Raw genomic sequence first — 25,855 nt, forward strand, 5'->3', positions numbered from 1 at the left:
ACCTGACGGGATATGAATTAAGAAATGTTTATGAAGGTTTATATCACTTATATCATAAAGTTGTATGCAAAGGATGGGAACACCCCTAGTCAAATGACCTGTTTTGTCATATATAACCTGTATGAGGATGGTTTAACTCATTTTCACTTAGAAAATCAACAAAGTTTGTCTTTTAACCAGGGGTGTTCAAACATTTGTATATGACCATATGTGCGTCATGTAGCTTTATGAACAATGCGGTTGCTACCATTCCATCATGCTACCTTCAATTATATAGTCTAAACTTAGAAAATTGTTTTAATTGAAGCTGGATCATCTGTGATACTCTACACGACCTCTTTGAAATCTGTGAGCTGGTGCAGAGTCTCTTTCCTGAGTTTCTGACCAGCCAATCCGTGGGCCGGCTGTGGAATTGCTCTCTAATTGGAGGCTTTTCTCTGCTCATGAGTCCTCCATCCACTGTTGCCATGACAATCTGTTACTGCCAATTCTCCTGCCATTTCTGTTCCTTATCCGTCCTTCAGAAAATGTTTTCCTCCACCGTACGTCCTGGAAACGCTACTGAGTGGGGGAAAAAAATCCCAATTAAAGTGCGTCTATGAGAGACTAACTTTATTACCCTATTTTTCTTTCTAATTGTGTGCAGGTCTTCAGAGAAACCCGAAGTTTCATTCATTAGATGTCAATTAAAACCCAAGTCACCTACACAATTTCACATTTTCTTCAGTTCAAAGACTCTTTAGCTCTCAAAATGGTCGTTACAGCTGCACTGTTGTGAAACAATATAGATTGTATTATTTTTCCACCCCACAATGGATGGACTTTACCAGTTTAAATGGGAATCCTTGTTCTAATTACTACAGACAAAACAGCTGTGCACCGGTCACAAGGTATTTGCAGTATAGTAAGAATATATGGCTCTAAAATGGACCTTATTACCTTCCTTAGGCTCACTACACTCCTTTGGTCCCCAGAGGTGGGCATCAGTAAAAACATCATTACTGTGACTGAGGCCATGTTGCATTAAAGCAAGGGTGCACAACTCCAGTCCTGGTGGGCTGGCGTCCAGCACAGTTTGGTAGTTTCCTTGCTCAAACACACCCGTTAAACCTGGCAATTAACAGATGGGTTGACTCAGGTGTGTTTGAGCAGGTAAATCACCAAACTGTGTGGGACTGGAGTTGTGCACCCCTGCATTAAAGCAACGATAGTTTGAGGAAAAAATAGATTTGCACCATTTCTCACTTACTTCTTATCCTAATGGCAGATATAATGTTGCATCACTTCATAAAGTGATCACAAAGTTTACACAACAAACAAGTGCATCAAATAAAAACATAAACAAGCTAAAGACCAGCTAATTGCTCCAGACTTCAACTGTAAAATAGGTGCGTATTTTTAATATAATACCATTATTCAAAAATTGGATATGTTTATCTGCATGTTTTACAAGTAACAAATTTAATGTAGTATCAGTAGTGTACAGCGGATATCACAGGCGTACAGTCAGATACCTGGCTGACATAATCTCATATGCTGTGTTTTGGATGCGTTATGCTAGCATTTAGTGAGTCACTGAGTGCGTTTGCATGCACCTAATAATCCGATAACTGCAGAAAATCTGATTTTGTCAGTAATCCGATCAACGTGTTTACATGCACTGGAGTAATCAGATAATGGGAAACTCCAGGTCTACACGAGTCAGACAGTAATCAGATTTCTGCTTTGCAACCAGCCAATAAACTCACAGAAGACGACGTGACGTAAACGTAAAGTAAATATGAACATGTATCATCTAGAAGATTAAGAATGTTTAAATCTGTCATTTCGTCAAGCACGTAGTTGGTTTCAGCATCGCTCTAAAAATGTTTTGCTGCCATTTTGCGGCAATGCTGCTTATTTCTGGTAACGCACTCTGTTTCGCACATGCACAGACTGAAAAATCTGAAAGAAATCAGAGTAAGAGTTTAAATGCACTAAGAAATCTGATTACAGAGCTAAAATCCAGCTCTCTTTATCAGATTTCTTAATCAGATTTCTTACTCTGATCTAAGAAATCGGAGTGTGCCGTATACATGACCATTTGAATAATCAGATAACTGCAGAAATCTGATTATTAAATGCATGTAAATGCACTCAGTGTATTACAGCTTTCTTCTTTCCTGTATTTAATAAATCATTTTCTCCTCATTCAGTGTGTTGCAGAGTGATATCAGCGCATCAAAAAAGGTGCATCACATGCATCACTCTCTGTTACTTGCGGGTGGGTTTGTTGTCACACTCTCGCTTCAACTCTTGCCAGGACAAGATGTCACCCTCAGATTAGTTGATTAGCCTAAGCTACAAAAGTGTGGACAAAATTCAGGATTCAAAAGTGTCATGGTGTCATTAGCCAGGCGAAAGATGACATTTATGTTCATTTTCATAGATAAGTGTGTCATACAGTGTCAGAAACCAAGTCTATTTCAGATTCCTTAACAGCTCTTCATGGTGAGTGGAGTGTGTGATGATTTAGACGATGCTAATTAGAGTACATAAGCAGAGACATTATAAAGGAGAAGACTGGTCTTTTTTAATGGGAGAGCTTGTAACGATCAGCATGGCATCTGTTTACGGGGAAAGTCCCACCCTTCAGTAAAATGAGCCAGCTGGTTTGCTGGTTAAGCTGCAAGCAGGAAAAGCCCTCCCTCTTTGAGGGGATATGTGCATGTGCAGGAGCCAGAACGAGCTGGAAAAATGAAAGATTTATTATTGCATTATTTGAGCCAAACAGTACAAACATTCATACAACATGCATTCAGTGTTTTACCTGCTTTAAACACCTCTGATTATGAATCGTTTGTTAATTAGCTGATGTCCTGAATGTGATATGTTAAAGGGAAAATTCTACACTGTACAGTCTCCAGGTTTGTGATTGAGAAGGCGTGATTGAGTGTGTGTTTGGGTTGTGTTACATGCTTGACGTGTGTGTGTTTGAATGTGTGTGTCGCCCAGAGCAAGTCTCTGCGCGGATTGTGCAGGAGGTGACGGCGGAGGCTGTAGCAGTGCTGAAGGGCGAGCAGGAGCTCCACCCGGACACCGCTGTCAGACTGCCCTCAGGTAGGCCAAACCGCCGGCAGACTGGACGCACCACTGCTATGCTGGTAGCAGATTGACGACACCACATGCCATCTACAATTTGCATTATGTGAGGCTGTATTCGGTTAGGCGATGCCACTGTAAGCTCAGGTGGGAGGCTGTCATTCAGCCTCGTAATAAGGCATCCTGGGATACAGGTGGGCAACATCATCCTCACTGTAAAAAAGATTGGTTGTTTAAAAGTAACCTGACTGCCTTTAAATGTTGAGTTCACTGAACAACATATCACTGCTGTTGGAACAAAACCTTGTATCTCCAAAATGGTAACTTTACAGGAGAAGGAAAAAACATACTTCGCTTTTAATGTAAGTCAATGGAACCAGGCGTTTTTTGAAGTGATTTTGGGTCGTTTCCTGTGGTCCATTCATCATCAAATTTACAGACAATGTAAAGGGCAACAGGCCTTTTCAAATTATGTCAAAAATTGAAAAATGACAAAAATGGAGATACAAGGTTTTGTTGACAGCAGCGATACACTAAGTTAGCAGAACAACAATCAGGGTTTTGCATTCTGTTACCTTATTTATTATAAAATTAAATATTTTTTCTAAAGAATGGTTCAGGAAAAAATCTGAAATTGTCCCCTTGCCCCAAATGTACAGTGCTGTGAAAAAGTTTTTGCTCCCCCCCTTCCTGCTTTTTTCTGCTATTGCATGTTTGTCACAGTGAAGGCTTTAAGTTGAATTACATTGGGTTAATTTGTTGCTTGAGTAACTAAAGAGCAGTTGCTTGACATGTGTGGTTCATGTTTTTTTGATGCCTTTTCCCCTTAAATAAAATAACAATCCAAAAACTGGGTGTTTGGGGTTTGATCAGGTTCTCTTTGATTAATATAATTAATATTACATTTAGTTTGAAGACCTACAAGCATTTACTATGACAAATAATGCCTTAATAGGGGAAATCAGGACTTTTTCACAGCACTGTGATCAGCCAAGGCTTGTTTGGTGCCTGAAGTTAACTTTGCACTGAAGTTGTGATGCTTAAGTTTTGGGGGAAAAAGATTCTCATGGGTTATTAGCTACGTTAGCAGTCCTATATGAGCTCCATGTCTTGGCTGATTGAGTGGTATTGGGGTAAAGGGAGAAGAGTGTAAATTTGAGTTTGTGCTGAATCATTTCTTCAAGGTAGCCAGGTTACTAAGTTAAACCACAAAGTCATTTTTACAGTGCAGGTCAGAGGCACCACTGTCATTTAGCCTTGTAGCACAGAGGCTCTCAACCCAGCCTTTGGCGATCCCAATCCAGTCCATGCTTTTGTTCTGTTCCAGCTCCAAACACACCTGACTCAGGTAATCAGGGGCTGGGGGGGGTCAGATCACCTGAGTTCTATAGATTACCTGATTCAAACATGCTTGAAGTTGGAACAGAGTAAAATTGATGGGGGTGCCCAAGGACTAAATGTTGTAGAAGGGCATCCTGGGATACAGGAGGCCACTGAAGTTTGCACTTTTTGGAAAGATGATGTGCTTATAATTTAAATATCTGGTTTTTGGTGTGTGTTGGTTCTATGTTCGCTTTCATTCTGCGTCTGTGCTGGTGTGTGGCCGTCCGTTTCAGTGCTTCAGTCCAGCTGTGAAAAAACATCTTTTTTTTTGCTATATGCTGCTGTTCATACTAGAGATGGCACAGTACCTTTTTTCCTTATCAATACTGCTATTGGGACCTTGGTATCAATACTGATGATATTTCTTCTGTAAAACTACTAAGCTACGTTTACATGCAGCCTAGTAATCCATTAATAATCCGACTAACAGCTCAATCGGAATAGCCTAGTCCGATTGAGGCTATTCAGAATACAATTTCTATCCTCTTGATCGAGGTGGGTAATCCTGTAAATGATCCATTAAATAGAAGAATAATATCTGTGTAAACGCCTGTATCTGATTACATTCCCTATCAGAAAGTCTAAGTCCGTTCTGATCATGTTCGTCGTGTCATAGTGAAAGTTCATACCGTTCAACATGGCGGAGCAGAAACTGGTCTGCAGAGGAGACGAAGTTTATGCTCTGATCTTTAAAAGACGGCGGTGGGACGGACGTCCAGCTTATGTGTCTCAGAACACGACGTCTTCCTCTCGGCCTTCTTTAATAAGGACACGTGAAGGACGTTTTCCTGAGTCTGACATCATTTTAAAGTAAAAACACAAGCACTGCTCACTGCTGCTCATCTCACTCTGACTGGACTCACATGATGCTCGTTGTCATGGTAACATCTACACTAAGTGGTTCTCTACACATTATGTACATAATTTGGGATCGGATTACTTGTTGATGTAAACGGAGATTTTCCATCAGAATGAGTAGAGTGAGCAAATAAACACCTCAGTCTTAATCTATAATCAGAATGTGTTCAATCAGATTGGCAAAAAATCTTTGCATGTAGAGATAGCCAGCGTGAGTGATCACTTTTTCAGGATAGATTTGTTACAAGATTGGATCGGATTAATTTTTTTCCCCTCTGATATCACATCCAGCATTTTCTGCTGATATCAGCACAATGCTGGTACCTGGTCTCAGATCAGTGCCATCTCTAGTTTGATGCAAAACTTGTGAAAACGCTTTGCTGTGCTGCGTATGAAAATCACTGCTGGTATTCTGCAGTGTACCCAGGCAGCAGCAGTCACTGGTTTGGGTTCAGACCAATCAGAGACAGCTTTAGTGATGCAGCAATGCATCAACGTGACACTTAGGTAACTCCGTTATGGATTTCGCATATGTGCTATATTAGGCATCGATGTGTACAGCGCAGGGCCTTTTTCATAAGTGTCCATGCTTTTCGCTGAGTCTGTAGAGTGTGTGTGTGTGTGTGTGTGTGTGTGTGTGTGTGTGTGTGTCTCCTCTCTCTGAGGCTTGGGCTGGTGTGTGTCGTGCCTCTGCAGTGTGTCTTGTTGCCTCTTGCTGTTTGGTATATCCGCTTTGACAGCTGGCCTGTTCCTTCACCGCTCTGCTGTGGCCCTGTGTGCGTATGTGCGCCTGTGTGCTGAGTCAGGGTTGAGAGATCCTCCACTCTCCTGGTCTGCATGGCCCTGGTCACTCTGTCTGTCTGTCTGTGTGTATAGACTGGTTCTTCCCCATTGCTGGCCGCCAGCCTGTTTGGCTACTTTTGAAAGAGTCTGACGTGATGTTTTTGTTTTGTTTTGTTTTGTTTTGTTTTGTGCATGCCTTCATATCTTTTCAACTTCACAACTGTGTTCATATCATCTCTCCTAAATTAATAGCAAGTTTTCTTTCTCCAGTTAGGGTTATAAAACCATAAAGCCACGTTTACTATTCATTGTTTTAAATATTCTTTATAAAAGCATGTGGTTTGGTTTTGTTAGAATATTAACAACTCACAGTAAGAGCTAGTCAGGCAAAAGTGCAGCCCCCACATGGCAGAGAACTCTGTATCCCCCCATATAAACTGGACACAGTTCATTTGTTGGAAGTGCACAGGTCCATTAAAAAAATGTGCTATTTGTGGTCTGTATACATAAATTTGCTGCATTCTCTTTTCACCTATCAGATTTCTATATTTGCATATATGCATATATTTTTAGCTGTTTAGGCTGTAAAAATATTATATATATATATATATATATATATATATATATAAAGGCAATGGGCATATGTATATATATACATACACAAGTATCTGTTACAATGAACCCCCCTTACAGGGGACGTTGTAACATTTGCACTTACTCCACTTTAGGAGCTGGAAACAAAGTAGAAATGTGTGCTTCCATACAAATAATTATAATTCTTGCCCAAATACTTTTTAAATTATTAAGCAAAAAAATGTTCAGCCCCCTCTCCTCAGTTATTTATTACTCTTAGCTTATTAAATAATTCTTTAGAGAACCAAAAGTGGTTCTTCTAAGGCATTACCCTAAAGAACCCTAAAGAAATATTGAAATCATATCAGTATCGGCAGATAATTGTAAAAAAAAACGTATTATCATAAAAATATTGATTATCTATATCTGCATTCTCATATTGATGCATCTCTACTTCTTAGCGCCTTTATTTCTAAGATAGTGTGTTTTGAGTCTGTTGAAAAGCTATTGTGTTGTTTTTTTTATGGAAAGGAAAACTTATCCTTTGCACTTTTGCCACATTTTGTGATGAATGTCAGAAATGTGCACTCAGACTTGTCAGTACAGAACGCAAGTAACTAACGATGTAATTATGTAATTGCGTTTAAACTGCATAGCAAAAACGACAACAGTAACTCTAAGTTACTGAGATCTCTGCGGGTAACGTAGCTAATAAGACACAGTTGTTTGAAAGCTGTGAGCGGAGGAGCGCGGCTCACACTGCGGTGGATTTAGTCAGCAGGAATAGACTGTGGTGTCTGAGCTCATAGCCGTGCTGTCAGAGCCGCTGAAGTGATGAGAGCTAGCAAAGCCTCCGGTAGGCGAGCGTCTCCCTGAGCTTCACTCCGCTGATCTGTACCTGCTGTTCTTCTGAGCCTTTCCTGTCGTTTTTTTCTGTCTTTCTGCAGTGGAAGATTCTGCTAATCTGCCCCCATCTCCTCCCCCCTCACCTGCAGCAGAGCACTTTGGTCCTCTGGAGCAAGGTAGGTTCCTCTCCTGCAGCCGGCGCGCGAGTGTGTGTGTGTGTGTGTGGAGAGTGGTTGTGTGTGTGTTTGTAAAGAGAGACACATTCGTGGTATTTGGGTGTGTGTCCATCCCCGTCCACCGCCGGCCCCACACGAGGGGCATTTTTCTCTGAAAAATAGCGGCTGACGCCGGCCAGAAGAACCAGCCGTACGCTCCCGAACAGCAGGGGGAGCCAGAGAGAAGCGTGCTAGAAGAGAAGTGGGCGCAGGATTGACTTTGCTACCACCTCCTCCTCCTCTTCCTCATTTTCTCCGGGCCTCATCTTCATCATCTAAACTCTGGGGGAAAACTCCGTTCACCAACAAACCCGAAACTAAACGACCCCCCCCCCATTTACCCCTCTCCATTAACCCGTAATCCCCCCAGCACTCTTTCTGGCCCATCCAAAGCCCCCACCTTGCATGCGGTAGTATACTTTGACCCTCCTCCGTCCTCACTAATGCCATCCTGTTCCAGCGGCAGCCAGCTCTCTGGACACAAGGGGTGTGAATCTCTGACCTCACAATTCGACTCTGTTTCGAATCTTTAGGAAACGATTCAGTGCATCACGCTGCCAAAAGTGACAGGTTGAAATGTGTAGATCATTTTTATATGAATGAAAAAATATCACATCAACACATTTGTGTCTTTCAGCTTCCTAGTTTTGGCAAGATTTGTGTTGGTGTAATATCTGGTGTGAAAATGTACACATTTGAATCAAGTACATTGGATGTATCACTTTTCTCAATACATGAAGTATCAGATCGCACCACCATTCAACTTGATTCTTTTCATTCAGAATCATTTATGATTTACTTATTTATTTGGACGTTTACACAATTTGTCCCCCCCAGTTGTAGATAATTCCACTCACTAGCTAGCAGTCAATACACTCAAGCTGAGAGGGTGAGGGCTAGCATACGCCTCCTCCCAGACATGTGAAGCATCTCTGCATCTTTTAAAACTGCAACTAATGCAGCATCATAGGACAGATCATCATGCTTGGAGGAGAATGCTAACTGTAAATTCTGTTACATCAGCTAGCAGATGCTGTTTTGACTAGTATTGTGTGGAGTGATGGGGAGATGGAGGACCATCCTGGGACAGTTATCCATAGGACAATTATGCTGTCTTGGACTCCCAGACATGGATGGCTGTGGGACTCATGATCTCCTGTTGTGCCACTTAGGAGCCCAATTGAAAATTATTTTGAATAGTACATTTAATGCACCGTTTTAACTGAAGGACCTAGTTTGTAGTAGTTTAGTGGAGTTGGATACACATATTAGGATGAGAAAACCAGATAAGAAACAAGTACATTACCAGCAACTTTTACTGACAATGTTTATGTTTTGTGTCATTGATCCAATTCTATTCAACTTTACTGTCAATATACACATATTGAGTACAATATAACACATACGTTCGATCTACTTCTCTGGAGCATAAACATTAAGACAAGGACATAAACTACTAGTGCAGGGGTCGCAACCCAAATGTTAAGAAGAGCCATTTAATCCTTTCAACAAAAATCAAAGCACCTTGTGAGCCACAACATTTCATGTCCATTTTACCATCTTGGCTGTAAATATGCCTCAGTATAGGCTAAAAAAAGTAACATAAACAAAAAACGCAGACTTACTTTGCTTTGCTTTAAGCTTTAGCTCAATTATAGCTGTTTTTCATGCATCTCAGGCAGGAAACTTTTCCACAAAAGTAGAATATTTTCTTGTAAAATGTCCTGCAGTGTCCAACTTTTTACGAGGCTGAAGTCGCTTCTCATTCGCCAGGTCATGTTCCGGTGCCTCAGGCACCATTTAAGGTGGAACGGGAAAATTAGAACAAGAAACTGATTTCAGCTTCTGAACTTTTTAGTGTTTGTCAGTTTCTCGTTGCAGATTAAATGTATCAGGAAACCAGCTGGAGTGATTATAAATGCCATAAGTCCATTTATCTCTGAATGATCAAAGTTTGTCTTAAATCTTTCTTTATTACTTCTCATTAGCTACTAGCTAGGCCAGATTGTTGTCTGCGTTGCTATGGTGACCAGCAGTCTGCGCACCAACCTTCAGGGTTAAAGGGTGAATTAGCAGTTCTACATTAACTCCAGTGTTTAAGACCATTTATTGTTAAACTGTGTTGAACGATCAGCAGAGCTTTATTTTACTGTGAAGGAGGATTATTTTAGTTTTACCTACAAATCTAATTCTGCTTTGGAGCCACAACAGGGCAGTAGAAGAGCCGCTTGGGATACCAGACACTATATATACACAATAAATACAAAGATAACAAATAGACAATAAATACAGAATCAGCCAGACACACTTGCAGCCCTTAAACTAGGGGTGGTGTACTGTAGTGCTGGAGGGTTGGGTCTAGATGATACATTGTTTTTGTTTTGTTTTTTTTTTAATATTATTATTTCTACCTTTGATAAAAGCTCAAGAATTTTATTTGCACTCATTAAAAAAAAGTTGCACACTTTATTAAATTGAATTGATTCTAACATTTCAGAATTTGATGCACTTGAAACGCCACCCTCAGGTCCTTACATCGCAATGTATTTGTGCATGTTTACACCCCCTAGTGGACACGGAGCGACCCCAGTTTCTGCTGCCACTGAAAGAGCTCGGCATTCAGGCTCATCCCTCGTTCCTTCGTTCCCTTTCTGACCCCCTGTTACACCTGGGGGATCTCGTGTTCTTCCTGTCCTTTCCTTTTTGCATGTCTTGTATTGGGTGCTGTCAGTGTTGTGGGCCTGCACTTGTTTGTTTGTGTGTTTGTTACTTTGATTGTGTCTGTTGTTTTTTTTCGTTGTCTGTGCTCTGTAGTAGTAACGGCATCCTGAAAGAGCTGGTGGAGGCCTGGGCCATTGCTTAACTTGTTCACTGACTCCAGCGAGAGCTTCTTTCTCCAGATGAGCTGACAAAGATTTACAAAACGTTCCCTTTTTTGCCCCTTTTTTAGTGTCTGAAGTTTGCTTCTTTAGTTTTGCATTAGAGGAATGAGGCTAGCTTAGCTAACAAGTAGTGAAAGCTTATGCCACCAGTTATCATTGTGCTAACTGCATGCTAAAATCATCACACATTTGCTTCAAACCATGTCAAGTTGTTAAGAAATCTCAATTAGACTTGCTTATAAGAAAAAATCACACATTTTTGCCTATTTGTATAGTTAACACTGTATCAGAGACAGTCAGATATCAAATAAGCAAGTCTACGCACTGAAAATGATGGTTCCTCAAGTGTTCTTCAGTAAAGAAATTGGTTTTATATAGAACCAGGAATACTCCAAGAACCCTTTGCATGACTAAAGGGTTCTTTGCATCGTTAAAGGGTTTTTCAGAGTGGTGGAGAACGTGTTAGCACCAAAAAGAGTTCCTTCATTGTTACCATGCCAAGCCTGTATCAATAGAAGAACGCTTTTTGCTGCTATATAGAACCCTTTTCGAAAAGGTTCTATGTAGAACCATGTAAAACAGTCTCCATCAGTCTGAGAAACCCTTTAACAATGCAAAGAACCCTTTAATCATGCAGAGGGTTCTTTGAGTGTTCATGGTTCTATATAGAACCATTTTCTTTACTAAAGAACCCTTGAAGAAATCTCTTTTTAAGTGTGTATTTATTGAAATATGCAGTTAAAAAATGTCCATATTACAAGCACATCATCCTAATTATTGGTTGTGTTTTCACACCCAAACCTGGTACATTACAGGCCTGCCTTTAATGTCTGGGCTTGGCATCATTCGAACTTGCAGCCCTTAAACTGTATTTGACTGGGATGCCTGCGTTTACACTGGATTAAGTGTCCTGCTAATCAGGACGTGACATCCACAGCTTCTTCATCTCTGATTCTGATACAAAATACACTCTCGGGATGTTTTTTACTTGCAACGGTTGAAAAGAAAAGACTAATTATGTTACATAAGCTTACAGATGCCTTTGTTGGCTAGTAATGAGTGATGGCTAGTAATGAGTGAGTGGTGGAGAGGGAGGTCCATCCTACCAGCCCTGAGAGAGAGAAGACAGTTATACTCTCTCATGGGCTTCGGCTCAGTTGGGGAGCTCGGTTTACTGGCAGGAATCCACACCACACATATTAGCCTATGTTTGACTATTGTCAAGGAATGTTTTGTCTGCAAAGGGTGAAGTAATTGAAGAACTTCATTGCTAGTTTCTCTCCACATGGCACACACAATGGTTTGGGTTCCCTTAAAATTGTTTTTGTTCTGGTTTGTAGCCACAGAAAAAAGTTTGTTATTATCAGCTTCTGTAATTTTGACGTCTTCACTTATACTAGCCATCAACTGAAAGCAGCCAATGATGTGGTAAGAATTAAGCCTTAAATAAAAAATACTGTAATAATAGTATCAATTACATAAATAGTAATAAAACAGTGGAGGCTTTACTAAATTACTGGGCTACTGATTCCCCCAGTAGCCCAGTATTACTGGGATCAGATGGTCTTAAATGATCCGCTGTTCCGTGGCCCTGTGAATGGGACCCTCTGCATCCATGCAGCTTAGCTCTGTTCAGTGTGTGAGAATGACGCGGTGCCACCACAGCAGCTCTTCATGTTCCTGGTCATTGTGTCTCGTGTGCTTGTGCGTTCCTGTGTTTCTGTGTTGTGTATTTTTTTGTGTGTTTGTGTCTCTCTTCCTCACTTCCTTCTCCAGTATCCGTCTACATCTGCGTTACTGTGTTCTGTCTTTCTGTTTTACTGCTACCTCTTCCTGTTCTCTTTCTCCCTGCCTCTTTTTCTCTCTCTGTTCGCACTTTTTACGTTCAGTCTCTCTCTTTATTCTCCCTTTCTTTTTTCAACTTTTGGCACTTTCTCTACTTCTCTGTCATGTTTCTCCTCCAGACTCTCTCTCTCTCTCCCTCTCTTACTCTCTTCTCTCTAGGTTATCATCAATGTGTCATCATACATTGATGATAACCTAGCTTCCCTCCCTCGCTAGCCAGGTTATCATCAATGGATCATTATGCATGTTTAGGCATATTGAAAAGAAATTAAAAGGAAACGGCGAATATCGGATAGAATTGGTAAAATTCACACATTCGTAAGGTCGCTTGAGTTGGATACATTTTTTTGCTGTTAAAAAAAAATGATAAATTATGATGGAAACATAATAAATAATATAAATGCGAGAAAAGTGGTTATGTGGCTAATCTGGTGTTTCCGTTTTTGTCCAGTCATGGAAACAAAACACGACATAATGAATTATTTTGAACTAAAAAATAACAGTGATATCAGCCAGTTAAAAACATATGGTGCCACTTCTGAGACTGTGGAGTGAGTTTACAGACAAATCGGGAACTCTTGCAACATAACGTTGACATAACGTTGACCGTGCCATGAACATATGATATATTTCATATGCTGTTAAGGGATGTCAGGACAGATTGGTTCAGTAATACAACACTGTTTCCAAAAGAGTTTTTGCCGCTGTGCAAAATGTAAATAAAACCAGAGTGCAGTGATGTGCAAATCATTTGAACCATAGATTATATTGAAAATAATACACAGACAGCATATCAATGTTGAAACTGAGAGATTTTATAAAATTGTTTTTGAAAAATATATATTCATTTTGAATTTGATACCAGCAACACATTTCAAAAAAGTTGAGACAGGGGTTTACTACTGTGCTGCATCGCCTCTTCTTTTAACAACACTCTGTAAGTGTTTGGGAACTGAGGAGACACGGCTGTAGTTTTGAAAGTAAAATGTTTTTTTTCCATTTTCACTTGATACAAGATTTCAGCTGCTCAACAGTTCAGGGTCTCCTTTGTCATATTTTTCATTTCATAATGTGCCAAATATTTTCGATGAGTGACAGCTCTGGACTATAGGCAGGTCAGTTTAGCATCCAAGCCATGCTATTATAATACATGCAGAATATGGTTTGACATTGTCTTGCTGAAATAATCAAGGCCTTCCCTGAAAAAGACGTCATCTGTTGCTCCAAAACCTGTATATATCATCCAGCATTAATGGTGCCTTCACAGATGTGCAAGTCACCCATGCCATGTGCTCTTATGCACCCCTAGACCTTCATGAATATTGGCTTTTGAGCTGTGTGCTGATAACAAGCTGGATGGTTCCTCTCCTCTTTAGCCTGGAGGACACAGTGTCCATGATTCTAAAAAGAATTTCACTATTTGATTCATTGGACCACAGAACTCTTTTCCACTTCACCTCGATCTTACATGAGCTCTGGCCCAGAGAAGGCGGCAGCGTTTCTGGATCCTGTTTATATATGGTTTCTTCTTTGCATAGTAGAGTTTTAACTTGCATTTGTGGATGCAGCGATGAACTGTGCTCACAGACAGTGGTTTTCAGAAGTGTTTCTGAGCCCATGCAGTGATTTCCACTATAGAATCATGTCTGTTTTTAATGCAGTGCTGCCTGAGGGCCCAAAGATCACAGCCAGCCAATATTAGTTTTTGGCCTCGTCCTTTGCATACAGAGATTTCTCTGGATTCCCTGAATCTTTTAATGATATTATGTACCGTATAAAACTAAAACCCCAAGTTCTTTGCTATTTTACATTGAGAAGCTTTTTTCTTGTATTGTTGATTTGCTCATGCGTGGTGAACCCCTCCCCATCTTCACTTCTGAAACACTCAGCCTCTCTGGGATGCTCTTTTTATACCCAGTCACGTTACTGACCTGTTGAGACATGTGAGATCCACCAGGTGTTTTAGCATTACACTACTTTACCAGTCCTGTCCCAACTTTTTTGAAATGTGTTGCTGGCATCAAATTCAAAATATAATTTTTCAAAATATATTTTTCAAAAAACAATAAAGTTTTAATATATTTACCTTTTTTTAATTCAATATAGGGTTTAAATGATTTGCACATCATTGCATTCTGTTTTTATTTATAATTTGTGTGCCATTGTAGCTTTTTTGGAAACAGGGTTGTATAGCAATGTCATGTTACTATTACTATTAATTATGTCATTTCATGACAATTAATGATTGTAGTGGTAACTTAACACTATAATATACATACATCATCTAAACCGCTTATCCTTCTGGGTCGCGGTGGGGTGCTGGAGCCTATCCCAGCTGTCATTGGGCGGAAGGCAGGAGACACTATAATATTACTGGACATAATCTGTCATGACAGCAAATGACATCAGCCATGACAGGTTTATGGCGTGGTTATGTCAGTGTTATGTAGCCAGTGTAAGCGCCTGTTTAAGAGACAATTGAAACCGTCACATTAACCCTTTATACAGTGTAAATGTCTTTTTGGTCATTGTTGTCTGTAGACTCTCTCTATATTTCTCAGAGGTGTTTTTATGAATGTGACTGAGAGTTTTTGACTATGCTTACATTTCCAGACTGAAGTGGCACAAATCTGATTTTTTTGCCTTAATGTGAAATATATTTGATGTTTTCAGAGCTGTGTGGACACGCAAATCTGATCTTTTCAAATCAGATCTGAGCTTCTTTCATGTGTGGTCCTAGACTGTATACATGTCTGATTTGGGCCGTGTGACCTGAGAACGCTCAGATCAACATTCATGTTTTTTCAAGTCAGTAAATGCTGCAAAAGCATCTGGCCCTTTTTCTTCTTCATCTCACTCTAATAATGAACTGCTGAGAGCTGTTCAGAGCTAATTAAGTTCGCGATGGTGGCTTGTTTTGCTGGTTAGTTTGTTGTTTGTGACGCAGGTCGTTAATTCGTGTGGCGTTATTGATTAGGATGTGCCCATGTGGGTCGTTTCATGATGCAGCTTCATTCACATTAATGACAGACTTGAGTCACATACTGAGATGAATAAGAACCATCGAGTTAGCAAAATCAGACCTGACCAAAAATAAGAACTGAGCAATGAGGCTTGTGACATGGAATGGAAACCTGGCTACTTTCTTTCTCTCTTTTCCTCTTTCTCTCTCTCCTTCACCTTCTCTCACTCCCCTTCTCTCTCTCTCTCTCTCTCTCTCTCTCTCTCTCTCTCTCTCTCTCTGTGTCCGGATTGTCCCTGCAGTTCCTTCTCCGTGTGTGTGTGTGTGTTTGTAGATGTAGGGGACGAGGAGGAGGCTGGGCCTCTCCACCGCTTCCAAAATTCTCGGGAGAGGTGCAAGTTCCTCGCCCCCTCCATCTCAGTCTCAGTGCCCGAGGATGACCCCTACTACTCTGACGAGGAGTACTATGACCACCCCTTATTCAGCCCAGAGTGGACACTCTCTGGCGCACGGCCTTCAGGGCAGGCCGCTGCCTTTAGGCAGATCGAAGGTGAACCACGCATGGTTCCTCTCCGCCATCCCCTCCTTCTTCCCTCTCCCTGTCCTTCCTTTCTCTCTCTCCCTTTCTTTCTTTCTTTCTTTCTTTCTGCTCTCTCTTTCTCTTTCTTTCTTTCTTTCTAATTTATCTCTCTCCAGTCCTCTCCCCTTTGCATTTTATCCACACTTCTGTCTCACCTCATGTGTCCCCACCCTCTCCTTCATTCTCTTTTTCTTTCTTCTGACTCTTCTGACTCTTATCTTCTCTCTGACTCTCATTTTCTCTCTTTCCTCTTTCTTCTTTCTCCTCTTGCTCCGATTGTTTCTCTCTTTCTCTTTTACTCGCTCTTTCTGTTTTACTTTCTCTCTCTGACTTGTATTCTTGCTTTCTTTCTCTTTTCCCTTCTGTCCTTCTCTCATTCTCTTTCTTTCTCTCCTTCTTTTTCTCTCTTTCTTCTTTCTTTCTCCTCTTGCTCTTATTCTTGCTCCCTCTCTTTCTCTCTCTCTCTCTCTCTCTTTCTCTTTCTTTCTTCCTTGTTTCTTCTTTGTTTCTTCTTTCTCCTCTTGCTCACTTTCTGTGTTTTACTTTCTCTCTCTATCTTTTATTCTTGCTTTCTTTCTCATTTCCCTTCTGTTCTTCTCTATTCTGTCTCTCTTCTTTCTTTCTCCTTTCTGTTTTTGCTTCAATTCTTTTTATCCCTCTCTTTTACTTGCTCTCTCTGTTATACTTCCTCTCTCTATCTTTTATTCTTTCCTCCTTTCTCATTCTCCCTCCCTCCCCCCTCTCTGGTCTACCACCCCCTCCTCCCCCTCCTCTCCCTCCTTCGTCTTTTGTCTCTGTTGTGTTGTGCTGCTCTGTCTGTGGGTTATTATTCTTCGTTCTGGCGCGTGTCCTTTCTTTTCTTCGTCTGTGCGTTTTTTCCGGACATTTCAGTCCAAGCCATTCGGCTCACGGCCCCAGCTGAGCCTTTAGTGGTCACCAAATTCAAATGATGCTAAAATTCATCATTTATGGCCAGGTGAACCCACATATGAGCACAGAAATAAGGAGACACCTTTACGCATCTCAGTTTTAGGGCATTAAAATGAAACGAAATTGAAAACGATGCTAAAAATCGCTGAGAATTGTGAGCCAAATGACTTGCAACATCAGCAGGTCAGTCAAGCATGCCGTGCATATATTTTCCTCTGCCTGTTTCGGTGTGTCCGTCTTCCTGTGTGTCCGACTTACCTGTCTGTCCGTCATCCGGCCCAGAAAACATGCTCATGTGTCCATGCCCCGCCCCATCATCATCAGGCCCCTCCCATTTCCCAACCTGCTGATGTACACATGCTGTAGATCACAGGAAGACTTTCAGCTCGTACACTTTTTTGACACATGCACACTTTCTGAAGCTATTGCGCAACAGTCAACAAAAACAGGACGTTCCCTGTCAGTTCCTGAACTTGGCCTGTGATTGACTGAAGGACATTGAGTTAGAGAGGAAAGTCTATGTACTGTCGCACTCTCTCTCTCTCTCTCTCTCTCTCTTTCTCCCTTTCTCTTTCTCTCTCTTGACCCTCACTGCGGCGTCCTGCTGAGATTTGACCTGGTGTGCCTTGCGCTGCCAGATCCAGCCTGATTCCCAGCAGCAGCAGCAGCATTCTTCGTAAAAAACACCCTGGGCTGCAGACGCCTGCTGTCGAGAAGCCACTTTTTTTTCCAAGCCGGATTTCTGGATCCTAGTCTCGCATTTGCTCTGACAGCTTAGCATCTATCGCGCCCCGCCTTCTGATTGCATCCTAATGCCGAAAAAGCCCGCTATGCTGTCACAAATGAGAACTAGTGCTGAAGGAATAGGGTTTTCTTTGCACTCTCATCCTCAGTCGGCTTTTCTTAGCCAGAAATGACATCTTAGAAATGAAAACTCTGCTAAATGACGAGGTAAATAGTCTCGGATTTTGGACAATAAGCACCAGTAGAAAGAGACACTGGAGGCAGACACTTATTTACATGTGAATGTCTATGAGAGCTGCTGCTCTAAGCAGAGAAAGAAAGAATGTGTGACTCAAATAGACTCACATGCAGGGGGGTCGCAGGCTCTGAGTCAGTATTTAGCAGTAGAGCTCCTACATGAATCATTATTTACAGTTTTCCTGACCCGTCCAGTGTGGCTGGGAGATTAACAATGTGTCTGTGAAGCCCAGATCAGGAACTGCCAAAACAGTGATTAGCCACCTCAGGGCTAGCTCAGAATTTACTAACAGAAGTCACTGTAAACAGATATATTGGACATTTTCATGGGGATCGTTGCTCTTGGTCAGTTCTTCCGACAGCAGGGGTCATCACGTCTGGTCCTGGAGGGCTGAATTCAAGCACAGTTTGGAGATGTTCCTGCCATTTTTCCACTGCACAAGGTACAGGAATCTGGGACTGTACACCACTGGCCTTTGGACCGGTACCGAAGGTTCCAGTGTATGTTTTAATTCTTACCTGCTCAAGATTGCAACCAACAGAACCTAATGAAACTCAAGAATGTTCCCCTCTGACTTTGGTAACAGCCTAAAGCAACGACAGATTTGCAAATGCTTTACTCTTCCAGGTGAGGATGAAGTCGCCAAGCATTACACTCTAGAAGTATGGTGCTTTAAGGGTTCTTTAGTAAAGAAAATAGTTCTATATAGAACCATGAACACTGAAAGAAGCCTTTGCATGATTAAAGGGTTCTTTGCATCATAAAAGGGTTTTTTGGATGGATGAAAAATGTGCCTGAATGTGCTGTAGATGATTCTATATAAAACCTATTTGAAAATGGTTCTATATTGCACCCAAAATGGTTCTACTGTTGTTAGAAGCTTGACACCATAACAATAGAAGAACACTTTTGGGTGCTATATAGAACCTTTTTCAAAAAGGTTCTACGTAGAACAGCACATTCTCCATCAGTCTGAAGAACCCTTTCATGATGCAAAGATCCCTTTAACCATGCAAAGGGTTCTTTGAGTGTTCATGGTTCTATATAGAACCAATTTCTTTACTAAAGAACCCTCAAAGCACCCTCTCCTTTTAAGAGTGTAGTAAATGACCAATAAATGCACCAGAATGTAAACTAGTATGCTGTAATGATGTTGTTGGAATTATTACTTCATAGAGTGACATAAGCTAGCTTTGAAGCTAATGCTAATGTTATTAGCATTTATGCTAGCTATGAATGAGAGTTTTTGCTCATACTTTTACTGTCAGAAGATATAAGCTTTGTTTGGTTCTACACATGATTCTGTGTGATTGTATGAATGCAGAAAAGCACAACTATGCCAGCACAGCTAGTGTCAAGCTTATTTAGCTGCACTCTACACATTCATCTGTGTAAGTGTAGACAGGTTTGGAGTGGATGCATGCAGAACTGTGCAGTATATCGTTTCAGAACCACCTTTTGTAGCCAGTAAGTGAAACTAACTAGCAAGCAATGTGGCTAATTTAGCGTTCTAGACTAAAATTACCAAAAAAGAACTACGTTCTTAATCACATATAGGGTGTTTTCCAAAACCTGCTGAGCTCTCTTAGTAGCCACTGTTTACATAGGCGTCTGTCTAAGTAGGCAGCATTCCAACCGTCATCTAACCTTATGAGACAGATAAATGAGACACTCTAGTTAGACAGCGATGAAGTCGCCACTTGTTTTGGAACGTTAGCTAGCAAGTTTTTTAGCCAGCTGGCTATTCAAAACAATAGCCTGAGGCTTCAAAGTCCACTAGCATGCATGCTAATGGATTGGTGCTCCGAAAAACTGTAAAATGGTCACTGACAGACCCAAATTGCAAACTAGTGGCTATTTGTGCACCTTTGTGACAAGAAAACACGTAAAATTCCACTAAAAATGAGAAAAATTTACATTTGATGACTTCACTGCTTGCTGCACGGGTTCTGCCTGGCATCTTCACGGGATTGCCTCAGCGGCTGAGGAAACATCTGATGCTCTCTCGATTTTCGGCCAAAATAAGATACATCAGTAGGCAGCATATCTGAGGTGTCTAAGAATTAAGACAGCCTCCTGTCAGGGGTGGGCATATTAGGACGTAAAATGCTGTCTATGTAGAGAGCTCACTAGGTTTTGAGACACACCCTTAGTATGGCTGCTCCAGATGTCTTTCAAGCAGGTTAAAAAGGTTCTAGAACTAGAACTGTCAGTTCCATTGGTTCCCCTTTGGATCAGTTCTTGTTTTTAGATGTGCAGTGGAAAAATGCCCCAGCTAAATGTATTAATTGACAGGAGAGCTGTTTCAAATATGTTGAAGCAGGGAAACTGGCAAACCGTGATGGACTGTGGCCCTCCAGGACTAAATTTAATGACCCCTTGATGATCCGTTGTTGTAATTCTTTGTTTATCAGCATGAGTCAGCATGAATTGTGATTTGGGCTTCTATCTTACATACCAATCTGATAAATAGTATAGAAAATGCTGTAAGCTATAAAACCAAAGCCAAATTTTATGATACATTGTGATACAGTAGGATGCAGTGAATTAAGCCATGGTGTGGACAGCTAGTCTTGAGTGTACGAATGTTTGCTTGGTTATTACAGTTTGTTCATGGATTAAAGTAACAACCAAACTTATTCACCTACCTCTTGAGAACCTAATAGCAAATGCGTTATTAGGTATTTGAGCAGGCCGTGTTTTCACTTAACCAACCTGACAACGAGTGTGACCAGTCTTCTCTTCAATCCAAACTCAGCAGCATGAAGTGAAGGTCAGGTGTAACAAAGTCTTCCACATTTATACCGAACCAGTACACAAGCATCAATTTGACATTTGTTCCTATCAGAGCTGAAAGTGTCCCACGTCCTTCAGACCCTTGTAACCCAAGTCTGTGTTGTCCATAGTCTTGATGTTTCCACTTGTCCCCCTCTTTTGTTAAGAAGAAGAGACCATAGAGGCTCTCTCCGCAGCGGAGGAGGAAGAGGAGGACACTGCAGCAGCAGCAGCTTTAGAGGAGCAGGAGGAGCTGGAGGAGCAGTGGAGTGGGGAGGAGCCTGAGCAGGAACCCCCATCCCAGCTCTTAGAACAGGCAGAGGTTGTAGGCGAGGCCCAGGCTTTGCCCTGTCCGCAGGCCGAAGTCCAGGCGCTTACTGCTGGCCCTGGAGCTCCTAACGGGAGCACCGAGGAGGCAGGGAGGGAAGAGAGCCCTGAGAAAGGTGTGTCCTCCCTTCTCCATGGCCTGCATGCTTTCTCGCTTTCCTAAAAAATAACGAAAAAGCAAGAAAAGCTAAAGCAGTCTGACAGCTATGAGCTGAGGGAATGTGGAAGAATGGCTCAAAATTGTCCTCTTCTCTGCTGATGCTGCAAGGCAACACAGGCTTGGTGGTGACTTGCTTATGTGGCCAGAGCTGTGTGTGTGTTTGTCGTTCTGTTCCTTTTTTGCTCTTTTTTCTTCTCTTTTCCTAATTGCCGTTTTCAGTACAGTGGCTATCTTCTGTTTTCTGGTGAAGCTTTCTCTGAAACATACCGCTTTTTCCCCACAATGAGCGCTACTGCTGCCAGGCCGGCCTTTATCCATCAGCTATCATCCATTGCTCAGTATCTTTTTGCCAGCTACATTGCCAGTGTCTGGTTGTTTCTATTCAGCATGCTGTTGTAAATCACCTGTGTTTTATTTACGTGCAGGATTTAATGCAAATCCTATTATTTTTGGTTTTGTTCTGCTTTACTGCGATAGATTTTTTCAAAATCATAAATTTCTGATTTGATTTTCTCTTATTTTTGTATCAAAGCACAGTCATTTCATCTGTTTTATTTTAAAATGTGAAATGTATATATATTGTGATCAATATTATATATTATTTTGTATCATTTTATTTGTCCCAGGTTTAACTTTTTTTTTTGTCATTAACTGAAAATGGTTTTTAATGACCATTACAAGATCTGGTCCACTGATATGTTGTACAAGCAATCTGTTTGTCATTTATAAGTAACGTAATTTGCATCAAAACTAACAAATACCTCAAACATATTGAAACTCACAAGCTTATTGTAGTCCTTTGAATTATGGCATAAAATATCATTGTACTGTATCATGGATAATTTAACACAGCACTAAAGTATAAACTCTAATGTCGTACTTTTACTGTATTTATCAAAAAGAAGTCATTACATAATAAAGTCAGTCCTATGTGGTGCACCAACAGCGGTTCCATATCAGACCACGCCTTCTTGGACATTTCATCTTCATCGTGTGGATCTCATCCATCCAGCATTTTGCATGTTGGTCCAGTCACATCCATGCCATCGCTCCGTTCATCACTGAATTGGTATGTGCTGTCTTGTTTCATCTGCGGCGCTGTACATTGTGACGAACGCTGGGCTTTGCTTGTCTGTGTGGTGGTTGGCCTGGCAAATCCATAGACCCTGATCCATTAGTAACACAGCACAACCAGATCATTTAAGATTTGCTTTCAGCTGTGAAGATGGACACGGAAAAGCCATGTGGAGAGCGGGCCGCACCAGTCGGCATGGACTTCACTGAATCCGAGGTGCACCCTGATGATCCTCCCACTTACCAGAGTCTTGTTCCTGAGAAAGACTTGCCAGATACCCCGCTACCTGCTCCGTGTGACACCGAGGCTTTTGCCATTCCCCCAAATGGCCAGAGTCATGCCAAAGAGCCCCAGGAACCTTCAGCTCAAAAGCCTGATTTACAAATCAGTGTTGAGAAACAGGCTTCTTCAGATGCACCTGACTCCAGTAAGTCTCAAACACATGGAGAGCAATCACTAGTCGAAGCCATGACTGCTGGAGACAAGCAGGTAGAAGCTACAGTGAGTGCCAAAACTCCAGAAGTGCCTGAAAAAGAGTCTCCTAGCTTAGATAAAGAAGGAGAACAAACTAAGGACAAATCTGGAATGTCTGCTTATTTTGAGACTACGACCCCAAAACCCGATGAAGCCAGAGGCCAAGGAGAAGGTTATTATGAGCTCAGCGCTGCCTCAGATGAAACTAAAGATACTCCTGCCACTCCTTCACTCCCGGAAATTAGTTACAGTACCCTAGCTCAGACACAGTCTATGGATGAAAAGCCTGCAAGTCAAAAGGGTACTGCAGAGGCACAAATGGTCCTTCCACCAGCTGAAAAGGGGAGGGATGATTGCAGGCTCTCTCCTGGAAAACTAGCCCTGGAGCAAAGAAGCTATTCCCTGAACATCACGATTGGCGCTATGGATCAGAGTGGAGGCCAAGGGCGGCCCAGGAACTTCTCCCCCTTAGCGACTGACATCATGTCTTACACTAGTGGAAGCCTCGACGAATCCGCGGACTACCTTCCTGTCACAACTCCATCAGTAGAGAAACTTCCCGCTTTCCCTCCACTGATCCTGGAGACGTCAGCATCTGTCACAACTCCATCATCCTCTCCCCCCCATGAGACAGTGACCGATGTCAAGACCTCAAGTCCTCAGACTGAGTCCCCAGAGTCTCCTCTCCCATCAAAGTATTACTATAAAAATGGAGCTATCATGGCTCCAGACCTGCCTGAAATGCTGGACTTGGCAGGTACTCGATCGAGGCTGATGACGGAGAACAATGACCCTGAGATTATGAGGAGGAAATCAGTCCCTGCAGATATGCCAGCCCTTGTGAGTGACTCTTTAGCTCATTTGTTTCAGGGTGACCAGAGTCACAGAATTGCAAAAAGTGAGAGTCAGTTGGAGGAGCAGGGATACTGCGTTTTCAGCGAGTACTCAGGTCCCATGCCATCTCCTGCAGATGTGCACAGTCCAATGGACTCCCCACCAACCCAAATCTTCAACACAATGATATCTGAGGAGAAGGAGCCAAGTCCAGCTGCAAGTGGACAGGAGAGTCCATCTTCTAAGGATGTGAAAGAGGAAATTACCCCAGAACCAAAGGAAGAGAAGGATACAAGAAAGGAACAAGGCCAGAAAGATGACGTTGAGGCAGAGAAGCCAGAAAAACAAGGAGAAATACTTGTTACTCCAACTGTGACAGTTACCTTGGAAGGAGCAAAGCCTGGTCTTGATGCAGAGGCCAAACTTGCAGCTGAGCAAGAGGCTGAAATAGCTGATTATGAGAGGCAAATCCGCAAGCTAGAAATGGAAGACAGGCCTTTGAGTGTAGAAGAGGAGCGGGAGCTCCAGGAGCTAAGAGAGAAAGTGAAGAATAAGCCAGATTTGGTGCACCAAGAGGCCTATGAGGAGGTAGATGCTGAGGATGTGTACCAGCTCACTGGAGTGGCCAAGGACAGGATTGCTAGACCAGTGAAACCATCTCCAACATCATCAGTGGAGAGTGCTCCAGAGGAGGAGAAAGTTCAGGTTGTCACAGAGAAACCTAAACCAGTAGAAGAGACAGAGACTCTGAAATCAGAGCCTACAAAATTGTCTCCTGCTGGATCTGTTGAGAAACCCACTGAAGAGAAGAAACCCTTAGAAGAACCTGTCAAAGTGAAAGAGATTGCTGTTGAGAAAGAAACACAGCCAGATCTTGTAAAGGCAGAGGAGACTCCCATTTCTAGCACAGTGGCACAAGGTGCAGAAGAAGTAGAACTAGCTGAGGAGCCTGAAGAGTTCATAGAGGAAGCAAAAACAGTTGAGCCTTCAGATTTGACACCAAAGAAGGTTGAAACAGAGGAAGTAAAAGAGAAGGTTGAGACAGAAAAGATTGAGAAAGAAAAGATTGAGAAAGAAAAGATTGAGACAGAAAAGATTGAGACAGAAAAGGCTGAGAAAGAAAAGGCTGAGAAAGAAAAGGCTGAGAAAGAAAAGGCTGAGAAAGAAAAGGCTGAGGCAGAAAAGATTGAGAAAGAAAAGATTGAGACAGAAAAGATTGAGACAGAAAAGATTGAGACAGAAAAGATTGAGACAGAGAAGGCTAAACCAGAAAAGATTGAGACAGAAAAGGTTGAGGCAGAAAAGATTGAGACAGAGAAGGCTAAACCAGAAAAGATTGAGACAGAAAAGGTTGAGGCAGAAAAGATTGAGACAGAGAAGGCTGAGCCAGAAAAGATTGAGACAGAGAAGGCTGAGCCAGAAAAGATTGAGACAGAAAAGGCTGAGCCAGAAAAGATTGAGACAGAAAAGATTGAGACAGAGAAGGCTGAGCCAGAAAAGATTGAGACAGAAAAGTCTGAAACAGAGCATGCTGAAGCAGAACTTGTCAAGGATGAAGTTGAGGAGAAAGACGAAGAGAAAGAGCAAGAGGAATTGAAAGGGGCAGGGGCGCCAGTAGAAGAAACCACAGAGCCTAGAGCTGCAATTGAATCTGTCGTCACAGTGGAAGATGACTTCATCACAGTGGTGCAGACCATTGACGAACGAGAGGAACCTGGTCACAGTGTACGATTCTCTGCTCCTCCTGAGGAAGAGCTGCCTCAGCTGCTCCAAGAGGAAGAGGACGAAGAAGAATCTGTGGAAATGGCACAAGAGGCAGAAATGGAGGCTGCTAGCCTTGAGGAAGTCCCAGATGTCCCAGATGTCTCAGAAGCTGTTCAGACTCCTGTGTACCCTCCTAAGGAGGTGCCAGAGAGTGAGGGGCCCACTGAGAGCTATGATGACTACAAGGATGAGACCACCATTGATGACTCCATTTTGGACAGCTCTTGGGTGGACACTCAAGGTGATTCCTTTTTTCCTTGTCTACTTTTTATTCTGGCATTTGAGGGAATTGATCAAAGTATGACAGTAGACAGTTAATTTATTTATAAGTAATCACTGCTGTTTTGATAGTTGTCAATTATATGTATTTTAATAGTCAAGAGCTCCTGTTAGTCTTTGTTGGTATACTACCATTCAAAAATTTAAATTTGTTAGTCTCACAGGGTGATGGGATCTCGTAACAAGAATGTCTCAGGACAATCATGAGAAAAATTTGGGCCAAATGTGGGTTTGGTGGGAACTTAAG

The 25,855-nt window shown here is 41.9% G+C and overlaps 1 protein-coding gene across 1 annotated transcript in view; it reads left to right on the top strand.

Moving 5' to 3' along the window:
* Positions 1-25,855, top strand: part of map2 (microtubule-associated protein 2) — a 222,915-nt gene that overhangs the window by 160,994 nt on the left and 36,066 nt on the right. The window contains exons 5-9 of the mRNA XM_036577613.1: positions 2,995-3,099; positions 7,626-7,700; positions 15,763-15,978; positions 20,866-21,138; positions 22,400-25,570. Coding sequence (XP_036433506.1) covers positions 2,995-3,099; positions 7,626-7,700; positions 15,763-15,978; positions 20,866-21,138; positions 22,400-25,570 — 3,840 coding nt within the window. The remainder of the gene's footprint in view (positions 1-2,994; positions 3,100-7,625; positions 7,701-15,762; positions 15,979-20,865; positions 21,139-22,399; positions 25,571-25,855) is intronic.

The sequence above is a fragment of the Colossoma macropomum genome, unplaced genomic scaffold (assembly GCF_904425465.1).
Source record: "Colossoma macropomum unplaced genomic scaffold, Colossoma_macropomum, whole genome shotgun sequence".
Classification (NCBI taxonomy): domain Eukaryota; kingdom Metazoa; phylum Chordata; class Actinopteri; order Characiformes; family Serrasalmidae; genus Colossoma; species Colossoma macropomum.